Genomic DNA, 17,455 nt, shown 5'->3' on the forward strand with positions numbered 1-17,455 from the left:
CAGTCAAAAGCCGTCCACAATCCATTGAGATGAGTAAGTAAAAAAAGGCATCTGAACGCACCGTCAATCTTTCGCAAAGCTTTCAACTTAGACGGGGGAAGCCAGGAGGGGAAGGACCGTTGGCCCGAGACACTGTACACCTTCACGCCATTGACGGATGTAACATTCATACTTCCCTGCGCAACCATTTTATTTGAAAACTGTTCTGGCCAGTTTTAATGCAATCAGTGTCGTCTTTTAATGAAAACTCTGCTCATGAAAGAGGGAATGCTGTGGGCTCTTAGAGTTTTAGCTCGGAGAGAGATAGGCCCATTCCAATTCAAGTTTTTGAGAGAAGAAGATCATCTGATAAAAGTTAGGGTTTTAGCTAATGTGAGACCATTCCAATTCAAGTGTCCGTGCTAACACACTGTATTCTTTGATAATCAATTTTCAAAAGAAAGAAAGTGAGCTTTGATATTGTATTAGATAATTGGAAAGCATTTTGCAGTCAGCACATAACCACAAGGTGACATAGCACATAGCATTCAGCATTTTGCATTTCACACATAACCACGAGGTGACTTAGCACTATGCATTTAACACATGACCACAACGTGTGAGGAGAGCATTGCATTGAGCACATAGCACTTTGCAATAGTGAGCTTTAAATTACAATAGTGAGCTTAAGGTTGAATATTGAAAATGGGAGTAGATGTTGTTGTGTTAAATAATTGGAATATTATGCATTCTGCACATAGCTTTTTACATCTAGCACATACCACAAGTTTTTGTTGGCAAGCTTCCTCTCCAAAAATTATAAGAATGTACCTTTCCTTGGGCACATAGCACTTTGCATGACAAAGATTGCAATTGCAAGAAAGTGAGCTTGACTTTGAATATTACAAATGAGAGTGGATGTTGTTGAATTAGACAATCAAATAGCAATTTGTATTTGGGTCTTAGCACTTTGCATTCAGCATTTAACCCCATGTTTGTGTGGGAGGAGAGCTGGCATGCTTCCTCTCCAAAAATGATAAGACCAAGGAAGATGCCCTTCCTTGGGCACATAGCACCTTCAGCCCATTATATATTCATTCCGGTAATCTACTCAATAATAAGAAAGAAAACCAATAGGAGGTGGAGGTGGAAGGATAGAGGTGGAGTAGACACTAGAGTGAAATTGAAGTGGAGGGAGCAGTTTCAACTTAAACTTAGCTCCACATATGTGAAGTCCAACATAAGTGCATAAATAATGCAATGGGTTGTGATGGCTCCAACTAACATGGAATATGCGAGTGCTTCGCTGTGGACAGATGGTGACGTGGGCAGCGGGTGGAAAGATCAAAGTCATGGACCAAAAGTGAGCTCTTTGTGTGTCCTAGTTCAACAAAACTAATGGAATGTAAAATGTGTGTAAATTTGACTAGTGTAGAAGTGGGAATGGAGACATTGGAGTAATGGCTAGCTTTGGACACTAAGAGTAGCAGACAAACTTATCACCCTTAGCAATAGCTCACCATTAAGTAATGGCTAGCTCTGTGAGAAGAGGTGAACACTAAGAGTTGCAGACAAACTCATCACCCTTAGCAGTTGCGTGTCATTTTTTGTTCTCTCCCCATACTGCATGGTGTATACTTACATGCAGCTTTGGAGCCATATCAGACTGCGATCCTCGAATGTCTTACCTCATTATGGAATTCTGTTGTGAAGAGGTAACTAATCTCGTGATTTTTTATGAATCCAAGAGCTATGTGAAGTTTGTTGTTGAACACTAATTTTGGCCTACATGAGAGGATGATCAGACAATTGGTTCAGATGTGCCTTGCCTATGAGATATTGAACCAAGTTCTATGGAACTCTAACATCAACCTTGCAATCCCTAACATTCATACACCTACTGTCTACTTTGACAATTTGGTAAGTTATCTTGGCGATTTTGCATGTACCTTGAGGACGAGGCGGTTGGTACCAAAGATTGATTAGACGATTGACATATATCCACTTTTTCATGCTACTCAAGCAACTCCACCATGACTTGATGGGTGTGTGACCACCAGGTCAGGATGGATGATTTTTGTTCTTCTTTTGTAATGGATATGAGTCACTACATTTCTTGCTATCTATGATTTTGCTTCTATTTCCTTATATTTTATTATACGAAACTTTCCAAGCACTCATCTATTTTTATAATTGCGGAGGGACACAATTGAACTATCAAGGGGTTGCATTTAGGATGCCTACTTCATACTCCACTCTTTCTTCTAGCAACCTTCAATGATGCCCCTCTTAGTTTCAATGGTTCTCATACTCCACATGCTTGAACCTACGCTTTGGCCTCTCCATATGCCTTAACAACGTCTTGTCTATATGAACAACTTTAGCTCCTACTCCCCCTGCACACCTAATCTACCCATGAATTCAATACATAAAGAATGGATATCACATTCGCTACTCCTTGGTTATGAGGAGGGAGATGAGGAGGATGAACCAAAGGCAATGAAGGAGGAGGAGGAGGAGGGGGTGGATGAATAGATTGAGTACAATAAATTCAAGAATGGTGAGGTTGACTAGCAGAGCACATTTGAACCATCATATTAATGCTAGGCAATGGTGCATTATTATAAATCAAAGGATTGTAAAGTAGACATGTGGTTCAACATCAAGCTAGAATTTATTTTCACTCCATATAGCTACCTGTTTATAGACCTAGGGATGGATTGGGTGGGAATGACACATGGCATCATTTCATATGTTATAGGATATGGAGTCAAGGACACGTGCCATCATTCCATGTTGCTTTTACCCAAAAAACAGGATTCGATTATGATTCCAAGGGTCTTGAGGCCATGGTCCAAGATGGGAGAAAAAGTGGCTATTCCCATCCCAAACCAATCCTATAGCATTTTGGTCTAGGACTATTAGGTTTAGGATGGGAGTAATAATTACAAATATATTCCTCTACTAATCCCATGCTAGTCGCATCCATTATTAATAACAAGGCCTTAAGACATGGATGTGACTAGTATGGATTTACAAGAGGAATCTATTTGTCATCATTATTCCTATCCTTGACCATGGCCTTGAGACATTGGAACTAGAAGCGATATCTTTCTTTATGGATTGGAAAGCATGGAATGATGACATGTGTCCTTGTCCTCACTTCCTAAACACATGAAATGATTCTAACCATCGTGAGTTCTTTTGATTATTAGCACATGGTGGGATCTGAATAGCATAAGAATATATTTAAATATGGATTGGAGCACTTTGTCCAATTGCCGTCCTATTTCCTCACATGCGCTAAGGGGCATATGTCATGGAACAAACAAACATCTAAAAGAGCACGTGGGCTTTTTGTTTGAATTTTATTTAGGTGAGCTCCACCTATTTGCTATATCGTGGCCTCTTACTTGGTAAGCTCTTTGGGTAGTTGTATGTCTTTTTGTAGAAGCGAGGGACAATTTCCAAATTACTCTCAATAGGAACTATAGGTACCATGAAGAGCGAGCTTTCTCAAAGGCTTGCTGGTGGAGAATAGTAAATTCCACTTAGCAGCTCACAAATTTGGATGAGTTGCCAGCACATAGTACATCATCTCTTTGGATGCCATGACATGTCCACAATCTGTAACATATGGTGTTGGGAAATAATGGTCACTAGCTTCTCGAGCACAATGCCAAAAGTCGTGCTATGCAGCATGCTAGAGAACAATTTGTGCTTTCTTTTTGTTTGTAGGTCCAACTTTTTGAGGACAAATTTCACAATATATGACTCCCCATAATGGTTCTATTGTGGTATCAACCAGCCAAGCAAGTAGATGCATAAGCTTCAAGCAAGTATCTCCAAACGTGCCAATAGATACTTACATTGTAGCTCGTGTTGCATATAAATTTAATGTGAAGAGTCTCAAGGCAATTGCACTATGTCCTCCGTTCCATCCATGTGCCAATTTTGTGGGAGTACTCCAATGCCTATGGAGCTTCCTAGCTACTCCATGACTCTTTTTCTTCCATACCTTTTTTCAATCTCTTGGAATCCCCTCGAGTTTTGGCAATGTCAATCTTTGATTTTGCTACAAGGATCAATAGTAAAATTGGACCCTTTATTCTAAAGACTAAGGCACCCACATGGTACCAATAGCTGTAATGCTAGTGCTGGAATTTTCGAGGCCCACTTCTCTCTCTCTCTCTCTCTCTCTCTCTCTCTCTCTCTCTCTCTCTCTCTCTCTCCCCCCATATGTGTGTGTGTGCATGTGTGGCTTGCACATAGGCAAAACATATTGATAGAAAAGGCTTTACACATTCATAGACAGATTGCTATGTTTGTTTATCTAGAGCTTTATCTCTCTCCATATTAATGCTAGGCAATGGTGGATTATTATAAATTCAAAGGATTGTAAAGTAGACATGTGGTTCAACATCAAGCTAGAATTTATTTTCACTCCATATAGTTACTTGCCTATAGACCTAGGGATGGGTTGGGTGGGAATGACACATGGCATCATTTGATATGTTATAGGATGTGGAGTCAAGGACACGTGCCGTCATTCCATGTTGCTTTTACCCAAAAAACAGGATTCCATTATGATTCCAAGGGTCTTGAGGCCATGGTCCAAGATGGGAGAAAAAGCGGCTATTCCTATCCCCAACCAATCCTATAGCATTTTGATCTAGGACTATTAGGTTTCGGATGGGAGTAATAATTACAAATAGATTCCTCTACTAATCCCATGCTAGTCGCATCCATTATTAATAACAAGGCCTTAAGACATGGATGTGACTAGTATGGATTTACAAGAGGAATCTATTTGTCATCATTATTCCTATCCTAGACCATGGCCTTGAGACATTGGAACTAGAAGGGATATCTTTCTTTATGGATTGGAAAGCATGGAATGACGACATGTGTCCTTGTCCTCACTTCCTAAACACATGAAATGATTCTAACCAGCGTGAGTTCTTTTAATTATTAGCACATGGTGGGATGGGAATAGGATAAGAATATATTTGAATATGGATGGGAGCACTTTGTCCAATTGCCGTCCTATTTCCTCACATGCGCTAAGGGGCATATGTCATGGAACAAAGAAACATCTAAAAGAGCACGGGCTTTTTGTTTGAATTTTATTTAGGTGAGCTCAACTTATTTGCTATATCGTGGCCTCTTACTCAGTAAGCTCTTTGGGAAGTTGTATGTCTTTTTGTAGAAGCGAGGGACAATTTCCAAATTGCTCTCAATAGGAACTATAGGTACCATGAAGAGCAAGCTTTCTCAAGGGCTTGCTGGTGGAGAATAGTAAATTTCACTTAGTATCTCACAAATTTGGATGAGTTGCCATCACATAGTACATCATCTCTTTAGATGCACATGACATGTCCACAATCTGTAACATATGGTGTTGGGAAATAAAGGTCACTAGCTTCTTGAGCAAATTGCCAAGAGTCGTGCTGTGCAGCATGCTAGAGAACAATTTGTGCTTTTTTTTTGTTTGTAGGTCCAACTTTTTGAGGACAAATTTCACAATATGTGACTCCCCATAATGGTTCTATTGTGGTATCAACTAGCCAAGCAAGTAGATGCATAAGCTTCAAGCAAGTATCTCCAAAAGTGCCAATAGATACTTACAATGTAGCTCCTGTTGCATATAAATTGAATGTGAAGAGTCTCAAGGCAATTGCACTATGTCTTCCGTTCCATCCATGTGCTAATTTTGTGGGAGTGTTCCAACACCTATGGAGCTTCCTAGCTACTCGATGACTCTTTTTTTTCCATACCTTTTTTCAACCTCTTGGAATCCCCTCGAGTTTTGGCAATGTCAATCTTTGACTTTGCTACAAGGATCGATAGTAAAGTTGGACCCTTGATTCTAAAGACTAAGGCACCCACATGGTACCAATAGCTATAATGCTGGTGCTTGAATTTTTGAGGCCCATTCTCTCTCTCTCTCTCTCTCTCTCTCTCTCTCTCTCTCTCTCTCTCTCTCTCTCTCTCTCTCTCTCTCTCTCTCTCTCTCTCTCTCTCTCTCTCTCTCTCTCTCTCTCTCTCTCCATATGTGTCTGCGTGCGTGTGTGGCTTGCACATAGGCAAAACATATTGATAGAAAAGTCTTTACACATTCATAGACAGATTGCTATATGTTTGTTTATCTAGAGCTTTATCTCTCTCCATATTAATGCTAGGCAATAGTGGATTATTATAAATCAAAGGATATTAAAGTAGACATGTGGTTCAACATCAAGCTAGAATTTATTTTCACTCCATATAGCTACCTGCCTATAGACCCAGGGATGGGTTGGGTGGGAATGACACATGGCATCATTTCATATGTTATAGGATGTGGAGTCAAGGACACGTGCCATCATTCCATATTGCTTTTACCCAAAAAATAAGATTCCATTATGATTCCAAGGGTTTGAGGCCATGGTCCAAGATGGGAGAAAAAGTGGCTATTCCCATCCCAAACCAACCCTAGAGCATTTTGGTCTAGGACTATTAGGCTAGGATGGGAGTAATAATTACAAATATATTCCTCTACTAATCCCATGCTAGTCGCATCCATTATTAGTAACAAGGCCTCAAGACATGGATGTGACTAGTATGGATTTACAAGAGGAATCTATTTGTCATCATTATTCCTATCCTAGACCATGGCCTTGAGACATTGGAACTAGAAGGGAGATCTTTCTTTATGGATTGGAAAGCATGGAATGACGACATGTGTCCTTGTCCTCACTTCCTAAACACATGAAATGATTCTAACCATCGTGAGTTCTTTTGATTATTAGCACATGGTGGGATGGGAATAGGATAAGAATATATTTGAATATGGATGGGAGCACTTTGTCCAATTGCCATCCTATTTCCTCTCATGTGCTAAGGGGCATATGTCATGGAACAAAGAAACATCTAAAAGAGCACGGGCTTTTTGTTTGAATTTTATTTAGGTGAGCTCAACCTATTTGCTATATCGTGGCCTCTTACTTGGTAAGCTCTTTGGGAAGTTACATGTCTTTTTGTAGAAGCGAGGGACAATTTCCAAATCGCTCTAAATAGGAACTATACGCCTTCTCAAAGGCTTGTTGGTGGAGAATAGAAAATTCCACTTAGCAGCTCACAAATTTGGATGAGTTGCAAGCACATAGTACATCATCTCTTTGGATGCACATGACATGTCCACAATCTATAACATATGGTGTTGGGAAATAAAGGTCACTAGCTTCTCGAGCAAATTGCCAAGAGTCGTGCTGTGCAGCATGCTGGAGAACAATTTGTGCTTTTTTTTTGTTCTCCATATTAATGCTAGGCAATGGTGGATTATTATAAATCAAAGGTTTGCAAAGTAGACATGTAGTTCAACATCAAGCTAGAATTTATTTTCACTCCATATTGCTATGTGCCTATAGACCTAGGGATGGGTTGGGTGGGAATGACACATGGCATCATTTCATATGTTATAGGATGTGGAGTCAAGGACACGTGCCATCATTCCATGTTGCTTTTACCCAAAAAATAGGATTCCATCATGATTCCAAGGGTCCTGAGGCCATGGTCCAAGATGGGAGAAAAAGTGGCTATTCCCAAACCAATCCTAGAGCATTTTGGTCTAGGACTATGAGGTTTAGGATGGGAGTAGTAATTACAAATATATTCCTCTACTAATCCCATGCTAGTCGCATCCATTATTAATAACAAGGCCTTAAGACATGGATGTGACTAGTATGGATTTACAAGAGGAATCTATTTGTCATCATTATTCCTATCCTAGACCATGGCCTTGAGACATTGGAACTAGAAGGGATATCTTTCTTTATGGATTGGAAAGCATGGAATGATGACATGTATCCTTGTCCTCACGTCCTAAACACATGAAATGATTCTAACCATCATGAGTTCTTTTGATTATTAGCACATGGTGGGATGGGAATAGGATAAGAATATATTTGAATATGGATGGGAGCACTTTGTCCAATTGCCATCCTATTTCCTCACATGCGCTAAGGGCTTTTTGTTTGAATTTTATTTAGGTGAGCTCAACCTATTTGCTATATCGTGGCCTCTTACTCGGTAAGCTTTTTGGGTAGTTGTATGTCTTTTTGTAGAAGCGAGGGACAATTTCTGAATCGCTCTCAATAGGAACTATAGGTACCATGAAGAGCGAGCTTTCTCAATGGCTTGTTGGTGGAGAATAGTAAATTCCATCTAGTAGCTCACAAATTTGGATGAGTTGCCAACACATAGTACATCATCTCTTTGGATGCGCATGACAGGTCCACAATTTGTAACATATGGTGTTGGGAAATAAAGGTCATTGGCTTCTCGGGCAAATTGCCAAGAGTCATGCTGTGCAACATGCTAGAGAACAATTTGTGCTTTTTTTTTGTTTGAAGGTCCAACTTTTTGAGGGCAAATTTCACAATATATGACTCCCCATAATGGTTCTATTGTGGTATCAACCAGCCAAGCAAGTAGATGCATAAGCTTCAATATCTCCAAAAGTGCCAATAAATACTTACAATGTAGCTGGTGTTGCATAGAAATTGAATGTGAAGAGTCTCAAGGCAATTGCACTATGTCTTCTGTTCCATCCCTGTGCCAATTTTGTCGGAGTGCTTCAATGCCTATGGAGCTTCCTAGCTACTCGATGACTCTTTTTCTTCCATACCTTTTTTCAATCTCTTGGAATCCCCTCAAGTTTTGGCAATGTCAATCTTTGACTTTGCTACAAGGATTGATAGTAAAGTTGGACCCTTGATTCTAAAGACTAAGGCACCCACATGGTACCAATAGCTGTAATGCTAGTGCTTGAATTTTTGAGGCCCACTTTTGTCTCTCTCTCCCTCTCCCTCTCTCTCTCTCTCCATATGTGTGTGCGTGTGTGGCTTGCACATAGGCAAAACATATTGATAGAAAAGGCTTTACACATTCATAGACAGATTGCTATGTTTGTTCATCTAGAGCTTTACACCCATAAAGGATAGTTCATTCTAATATTCTAAGAAGTGGTGATGTACAATATCTATTTATTTGAGTGTAATAGAGTCATACTTATTTTAGTACATAGATTGTAACTTTGCATAGATAACAAAGTCATACTCTATTTGAGTACTTTCACTTCATAGATTCACAAGCTTGAAGGTGCTCAAAAAGTGCGTATGATTGTTAAAAAGTGTTGAAGGTCCAAAAAATTTGCTTGAGAAGTGCCAAAAAGTGCTCAAATGGCCGAAAAAGTGCCATACATTATTACGACAAGCCTTAGTGTCATGACATGTTTTTTGTATTAGACCCTAGGGGATCATTCTAGGGAATGTGGTGATTTCCCTATGGTTGTAACATTGTAAATTGGCCAATTTAAGATAAGTATTTGCATGGGTATTGCATTAATTGATGGCTAGTAGAAAAGAGTCATAGGATGCGGGAGAATACTGGGATATCCCCATGAGGCATGAAAGGCCATACCCTCTCACATCATTCATGGCATGTTGTGTGAGCATTTGCATGCATATGGATTGTGGCGTGGATTGAGCATGTAGGAGTCTAGTAAAATACACTCATGTGGGCACACCTTCTACCCCATTTGGAGGGCTAATGCCAAAAGGAGAATGTACAAAAATTCTTTTCTTTAAAAAATTTGATGCACTATGTGGAAGGGCTTGAGGATATGCTAGTATTTGAATGCCATTTGCTTGTGACACTAATCTATGCTTACAAAGTTAAGCATCACAATGCAGCATGCGCTAAGTGGGAAAGATTTACTTTGAGTCATTCTATCATGATCCATAAGAGGCGTGCCTTGATTGTCCTTTGGAGATCACTAGACCATGCATAAGTATCTAGTAGTAGCCATTAGCACAATGCTCTAGAGATGCAAAGATAATCTTAAACGGTTGAGTTTCATCACCAAAATCAACAATGGTAATTGCTATAGCTCAATTGCAACAACATGAATTTAGTCCAATAGATGAATCCTAACCACATCAATATTCATAAATTAACATGATAACAAGCTACCAAATGTTACATTCAAGAAGAAGTACAAGGTATGAAATAAAAATTGACAAAGTCCTCAAAATTTGCATCATTATCCACACATGAGCACCTTGCATTTATGGTTCTAACAAATGGTATTAGAGCAATGATCCTTAGCTTGTGTAGACATGCCACATGGAAGTTGTTGTAGACATGACATCATAGAAGGCACAACAAGAGAATACAAAAGGTCTAGGGCCCCTCAATTCCTCTTTCATTCATTGAGATTTTGATTTTCTTTTATTAAGAAAATCAAAATCCACTATGTGGCAATGCTCTCTAATCTCCCCCTACACTAGCCCAAGTCCAACCTCCCTTGCATAGTGGTCATTGTCTAGTCAAGAAATACCACAACAATTGCCTCCACTAATCCCATTGTCTTGTTGTCTTGCTGAGTTGTGTTAATCACGTTTTGTGTACACTGCTCCTTAGCTGCCGCATCATGTGTCTATAAGAGCTAGTGCACATGATCAGACAATGCATAATCGGTGCCAAAAGATCATTTTGTTGGCGTGCTTTGAATTCTCAACTAGTTTCAAGCATTTAATGCAGCTCTAGCTTGGTTTCAATGGAGGTGTAAGTATTTGCAAGGAGCTTTGAATGTAAGAGTTGGACCATTTGATTGGGTCACCCATGTGAGTCTCTAATAGTTGCTAAGCATTCAAGTCTCTACAACTTAGGGCCAATGCCAACTGCTAGCTTGCTATTGGATGCTAAGAAAATGGTGCACTATTGTTGGAAATGGCACCCTCCATAATTGAGGTGCTGAATTCCACACCAGTTGCACTCCAACATTGTCTCAAAATATGTGCAATGCTCCAAAAACCATTACCAATGTCGCATTTTGGGCACCACGTGCACTAGCCCTAAGTCACTCCTATAACTCGCACATTGTAAGCCGTCCCTCTCTCTTATCTCTGTCTCACTAATCGCTCTCTACCTCCCACCTATCTTTTGTCACCTTGTTTCTTTGCCTCCCCCATTTTAAGCTTTATTGATTTATGTCCCTCCTTATCTCTCCCCATTCGAAAGTTCTATCACTTTGGTACTTAACAAAACCTCCTCTCTATCTCCTTTATTTCCAATAAAAAAGAAGGTAATAAACAAAAAAAGAGAGACCAAGTAATACATTGAAGCCCACCCTCTCCAACACATGGAGCATGGTAAAAGGCAACAATAGTACCAATTTTTCCAACACTTTGGAATAGTGTGAAATGTGGGCGCTATTAGCTGGAAAAGAAATCAAGACAAGAGGCTAGAGGATAGGTATGGCGACGCTCGAGGGCCATAGAGGAATAGGGAACGTGAGGGGAGGAGCGTTAACATGGGTGGGGAAAAGGGATTAAGAGGGGAGGGAAAGAAGAGGGTGACTATGGCACAAGGGGAGAGGGAGAGGGGAAAGAGGAGTATGTACATGGGTGGAGGAGGAATGTAAAGATGGAGACATCAAGGGAAGAGGGTCATGCTTTATCTGAAAGGAAGGGAAGGGGAAATCAAAGTACTAACTAGGTGGCTTTACAAGAATGAGCGTGTCCCATCAAGAAATAGCCCCGTCATTTTATAGCCAAGAGAGAGGGTCTCTCCCAACAAATGCATCCTCCCACATGCATGGTGTGTGTGGAAGCGTCTCCCATGTGGGCTAGGCGGTTACGCACTCTCAATTGTGTGCGATAATGCTTGGTCACATTTTTCCACATATATCAACTCCCATATCCCAAGTCTATGATACTCCCTTGGTCTCTTCCCAATTCTATAATACATTCAAACATCTAGGAGGACAAGTGGAGGGTTGGCACAAGGAATCTTGCCACCTCATCCTACTTTCCCCATTATTTAACTTGCACTCTTTGACCTTCTATACCTCCCCCACATGGGCCTATACTACATGGAGGGAATAACCCAATATAATATCCATCTCCACCTATTTTATATTATTTCTCCCATGGACTTTGGGCCATATCTCACTAAATGCAGGCATGGGACTGCCTAGGTGGAGGGGTGGCACATGGAGGAGCCATGCCACCTTAACATTTTATAATATTACTACCATGGATTATGTACAACACACCTTATGGGTCCTCTTATGTGGAAGGGTGGCACATGGTCATGCCCTGCCACCTCAACCCTGGGCCCTATGCACTCCATATTTTATTATACTATTGCCACATATACAAGCACACACTCATATTTATGCCTTTTTACTTTGGTCAATTTTATCCATAACAGTTCCCCCCCCCAGGCAAGGAATGCACAGTATTTCCATGCCTGCCATCACGCACAAAGAAGGGCTTGAGATAACACTTGTTGATCACCTTCTTGCCATATAACACTTGTTGATGACTTTGTATGGACCGGTCCACAGTGGCACAAACTTCTTATCCGTTTGGTGGTCCAATCTATTATCAAAGCATAGCACAACATCCCCCTCAGCAAAGTGTCTTTCCTCATGATAATGCTTCAATACCTTAGGCACTTCATATGCATCAATGGCCCGTCTTAGTACACCATCCATGCCTTGCTGGTACAAGAACCCATCAAAGAGAGTGTAGCGCCTACTATATCTTCGGATCTTCTTTCTCTCATAGCTAGTACTTTTCGAAGAAAAGGAGAAAGCAGTCAGAAACCTGTAGATACCAGCATACCGTGGATCCCCAACTTCTATGGCCGCTACATGGGTTACATCGAGGCACTCCTCTAAATCAATCAAAGCATTCTTCAAGTTGGAACAACCCCCTTTTACAATTTTGAAATAAAAACCATATTCTTGTAGAACTGCCAACCATTTGGCCAACCCGGCCCATGGGATTTGGTGATTGAAGAACCTACTTTGCAAGACCATTGATAGAGATTATAATGAAGGACTTTCCGGCCACATAATGCTTAAATTTCTCAATGCAGAACACCAAAGACAAGGCATGCTTGTCCGCCTCAGAGTAGCATCGTTCAATTTCGAGCAATTGTCGAGAAGTAAATCAAACAGGATACATGAACCGATCCTCCCCTTGCTGGAGAAGAATACCTGCTAGAGTGTGCTCACCAAACCTAGGATTGATATAGAAAGTCTTTAACCAATCTAGATTGCATAGAATGGGTTCTGAAGCCAGAGCACTCTTGATTTGTACAAGCCCATGATCACAATCCTCATCCTAAGAGAAATCAACTCCATCTTTTAATAGCATAGTCATGGGTCACATCAAAGTAGCATATTGATCAATGAAGTGGCGATAGTATCCTGCTAGATTGACAAATGAGCATACCTGACATTTGGTTGTTGGCGAGGAGAGCTTGAGGATAGCTTCTACCTTCTCGGGGTCAGGCTTGATGCCTTCAAATGAGACAATATGTCCCACTAACCTCCCTTGAGTGACTCCAATGGTACATTTCTCAGGGTTGAGACTGCCATTCGCATCATTAACCCTTTGGAAGGCCAACCTAACCTTCATGACGTGCTCCTTACATGATGAGAATATACAAAAATCATCTAAAAATACCTCCAAGAAATCCCCCAAATAAGGAGCAAACACCATCTGCATAAATCTTTGAAAGGTAGCAGGAGCATTGGTGAGGCCAAATGGCATTACTTTGAATGCAAATGTCCCCCAGGGTGTGGCAAATGTGGTTTTAAGCACATCTTCTTCGCCAATTCTGATTTGATAAAACCCGGAGTGACCATCACAGAAAGTATACATCTCATGATCACTTACCTTCTCAAGAATGAGGTCTTGAAAGGGTAGAGGATGATGATCCCTCTTGGTGGCCGCATTGAGTTTCTTATAGTCGATGTAGACCCGCCACTTGTTGTTTTTCTTTGGGGTGACTACCACTGGTGAAACCCATTCAATATTGTGAACCGGAACAATAAACCCAGCTTCTACAAGTTTCTGCAGCCCTGAGTACAAAGCATTGGTCTGTAGGGGCCCTAATCTCCGATACTTCTGAGCCACAGGCTTCACATCAGGCTTCACCTCTATCTTGTGCTCTATGGTAATCAATGGCGAAGGTGGCAGTAGCTAGTTGCGAAGAGGTCAGGGAAATCTTTGAACATTTATAGGAACTCGTCTTTCTCACTTGGAGTGAGGTTTGGGGAAAGCATAGATTGAAGTTGTTGAGGACTAACTGTTACCTTTTCTATAGGTGGCAGGGTCGGAGACACCCCCATCATGTAAACTTCCTCCTCTGAGAACTCCTCCCCCCTATCTGATTCTTCCATTGATTTAGACACCAAGGATGAGAGAGTATCACTGTCTTGCTCCTCTTCTTCTTTTGGTTCCGTGGCACCTGGTTGCATCGGGATCTTCTCCTTAGAAGCACCAAAAGACATGTGTCTTGTCTTCCAATAGCTGACTGCATCACTCTTTCTCAACCATGGTCTCCCGAGTATGGCTGGGTAACTCCTGCCTGTATCTTCGATGTCCACTACATAGAAATTGACGGTGGTGGTCAACCCATTGACAGTGATGGGCAAATCCTCAATGACTCCCAAGGTGGCGAGTCATCGACCATCTGTTACCTTGATTCGAGTGGAGAAACACCTTATGCATTTCACATTCAATTTCTTCATGATTCGAGGCACCATGATATTACATGCAGCTCCCCCATCAACACACACACTTTTGACACGACAATTATCTATGATGACATCTACTGTATGTGGGTGCCGATCAATGTCTTTAGAGATAGAAGAGACCTCTCGTACCTTTCCCTTTTTCTTGCTCCTCCTTGTTGAGAGCCCTTGCTGTAGCTCACGTCTCACCTTAGGGCTTAATGCTATTAGTTGAGGGAGCGTGATGCTCAAAGACTGATGAGTAAGGTCCTGAACGACCGAATAGTCCTCTTGCCTCGAGCCGATGGGAAAATCCAAGGGTGACCACTTACTCTTGCGAGATCTTTTAGTCTTCTCTGTTGGTGGGTCTGCCATCTCAGCATCTGAGGGCTTTGAGAAGGAGACCTTCTTCTTGAGGCAGCCTGGTCCATGGTTTGGAGAGGGGTCCGAGGCGGTACGACTTCTTTTCCCGAGGTCAAGGATCTCTACATCAGAATCCTCAGAGCCTAATTCACTTAGAAGATTCACCCTTAGAATATTGGGACATTCGGTGCGATAATGACCCTTCTGGTGGCACTTGTAGCATACAACATTGGCACGTTCTCTTGGAGGGCGATTGGCTTGATTTTTCATGCCCACCATCTCAAGCTGAAGATCATTCAGGGCCTTGGCTAGGTCATTGACTCCGGGTTCTTTTGCAAGAGGGGCCTCTTTAGCTGGAGGGGCCGAGGGAGTAGAAAGAAGGGGGGCTCATGGCCGAGGTTGAGAAAATCTTCGAGGCGGAGGGTGAGAATATACACCTTGTTGAGGGTAAGCATCTAAGGGAGGACCATACATTTGAGGTGGAGGCGGTGGATACATCCCTAATGTGGGGTGGGACTATGCCCCTGGGGTGGACCCCCCAGGTTGTTGCCAGAGCGGAGGGGGTTGTGGAGGGGGCAATCATCTTCTTTGAAGTGGGGTCCAAGACTGAACTTTATCAAACCTTTGAGCAATCTCATGTGCTAGCACCATAGTTTCTAGATTCTCCCATTTAAGCTTGAGGCGGAATTCGCAGTTGCTCTTGTTACAAGGTAGCCCAACACATGTTGAGTCATTCTAGCTTGAAATTCAGCATTGTCCTCCTACGTGGCAATTAAACGGTCAAGGAGCACGATCGATCGATCCACATATCGACATGCCATCTCACCTTCTGACTGCTTTAAGTTTGCCACCTGTAGGTACACATTCTCTGCCTCCTCTTCTTTGCCGAAATACTCAATCATCGATGCTGTTAACCTTGGTCAGCTTTGGCAAACGTCTTCGGCCTGCTTCTCATACCACACTTGAGCCAAACCCTCTAGAAATGTGGGAAGAACCAATAGCCATCTATCTTCAGTAAGAAAGTTGAGAGAAACACGACGACGCTTGTGAAGGCCACAAGACACTCATTTGGATTTTCTTCAACCTGACCACAGAACACGGGAATGTCATCCATGCTTAGAAGATGGAAAAGAGAGAGGTGAAACGAGGCTTATCTATGGGCAAACAACGGAAAGAGGTAGCTTGAACCAAAAATCAGGTGAAGATACATCCACAAAGCATACATAGGCAGGGTAGGGTGTGACTGCTGTATTGTAAAATACTACACGGGAAGAGTCTTTAGCATAGAATAGCTCATAGACAATCTTAAAAGGACCAACCCTCATGATATTGCATCCATCTTTACAAGCGAGGGTTAGAGACACGGCGTTGCATGAGGTTGTCCATCAAGGCAAACAAGAATGCCATGACAAATGTCAATAGTTGGAGAGCTTGCACATCACCTTCAGCCTCTTCCAATTCTTGTAATCACCATGCTATTTCTTCAAGGGGTGTGTGGTCTGGCATCCTTCTTTTGAGCAATTTCCTTGAGGACCTTTTTGATGATCTTCCAAAGTCGATAAACTCGTATCAAATATGCCCAACACTTAGTTTCATGATGACCACAACCTTTGGATTCTTTACAAATGATCTTCCTCCTTCGTGGCTTGCGGCTTTGTTGGGGTGGTGCTTCTACTCGCTTCATGCGTGATTGAAGTACAAGATTCATGTGCGAAGAAATCAGCAACTAGATTTTGAGATCAAGGGATATGCTGGATTTTTACCTCTTCAAATTGGTTGCAAAGTTCCAATGCTTATTGATGTCGTGGAACCAAGCCTTTGCTCCGCACCTTCCACCTTCCACTAACTTGTTCACACACTAGTTGAGAATCTCCTTGCACCTCAAGTTGCTTGACGTGATGTTCTTGTGCCTTTTGTAGCCTAAAAATGAGTGTCGAGTACTCAGCTTGGTTGCAAGTACTTGTAGGTGCAGACTTGCTATAACAATACTCCTCACCACCCGGTGAAGTGAGCTTCACACCCATGCCAGTAGCCTTGGTCGAAGGTTTGTAAGATCCATCAAATTGAAGGATCCAAGATGTCATCACACCAAGACTAAAATCCGGACATCCCAAGTTTCTCGATAGTCCAAGATAGGTAGAAGGAGAGGGTGGGGAGAATTCAATACTTGAGCCAAATGTTCAGCACCAAATAAACTTGCAATCCTTTGTTGATAGTTTATCTTTAGACCAAAAAGAATTACAACTTGAAGCTCAAAATGAGGCACAAAAGATTGATTAGGTACAAATGGATTCCTTGGTCGAAACATTACTAACCATAGTCGAGCCCTAGAAACCTTTGTAGTGATATTGAGAATAAACCATTAAACCCTTTTAATTACATCCGAAGCAATAAGTAGCTTGATCACAGTATAATGAGTAGAATTGAAATCAAAGTCCTCCTAGCGTATCACTAGTTCTTCACCTTGAATCATCCACGGTGTATCATCCCACCCATCGTCTCCTTGAGCAATGCACTGTACAATCAGTTGTTGAAGATCAA

The 17,455-nt window shown here is 41.6% G+C and overlaps 1 protein-coding gene and 1 pseudogene across 1 annotated transcript in view; one reads left to right on the plus strand and one right to left on the minus strand.

Annotated features, from left to right (window-relative positions):
* EDA7 (embryo sac development arrest 7) overlaps nt 1-392 on the minus strand; it is an 89,961-nt gene extending 89,569 nt beyond the window's left edge. The window contains exon 1 of the mRNA XM_087392592.1: nt 62-392. Coding sequence (XP_087248718.1) covers nt 62-188 — 127 coding nt within the window. The 5' untranslated portion in view covers nt 189-392. The remainder of the gene's footprint in view (nt 1-61) is intronic.
* Nucleotides 393-5,236: 4,844 nt separating this feature from the next.
* Nucleotides 5,237-5,908, plus strand: LOC147888964 (tubby-like F-box protein 3; annotated as a pseudogene).
* Nucleotides 5,909-17,455: the final 11,547 nt, after the last annotated feature.

This window comes from Dipteris shenzhenensis, chromosome 21, assembly GCF_047967505.1.
Source record: "Dipteris shenzhenensis isolate YYH24624 ecotype China chromosome 21, Dip_SZ_1.0, whole genome shotgun sequence".
In the NCBI taxonomy this organism is placed as follows: domain Eukaryota; kingdom Viridiplantae; phylum Streptophyta; class Polypodiopsida; order Gleicheniales; family Dipteridaceae; genus Dipteris; species Dipteris shenzhenensis.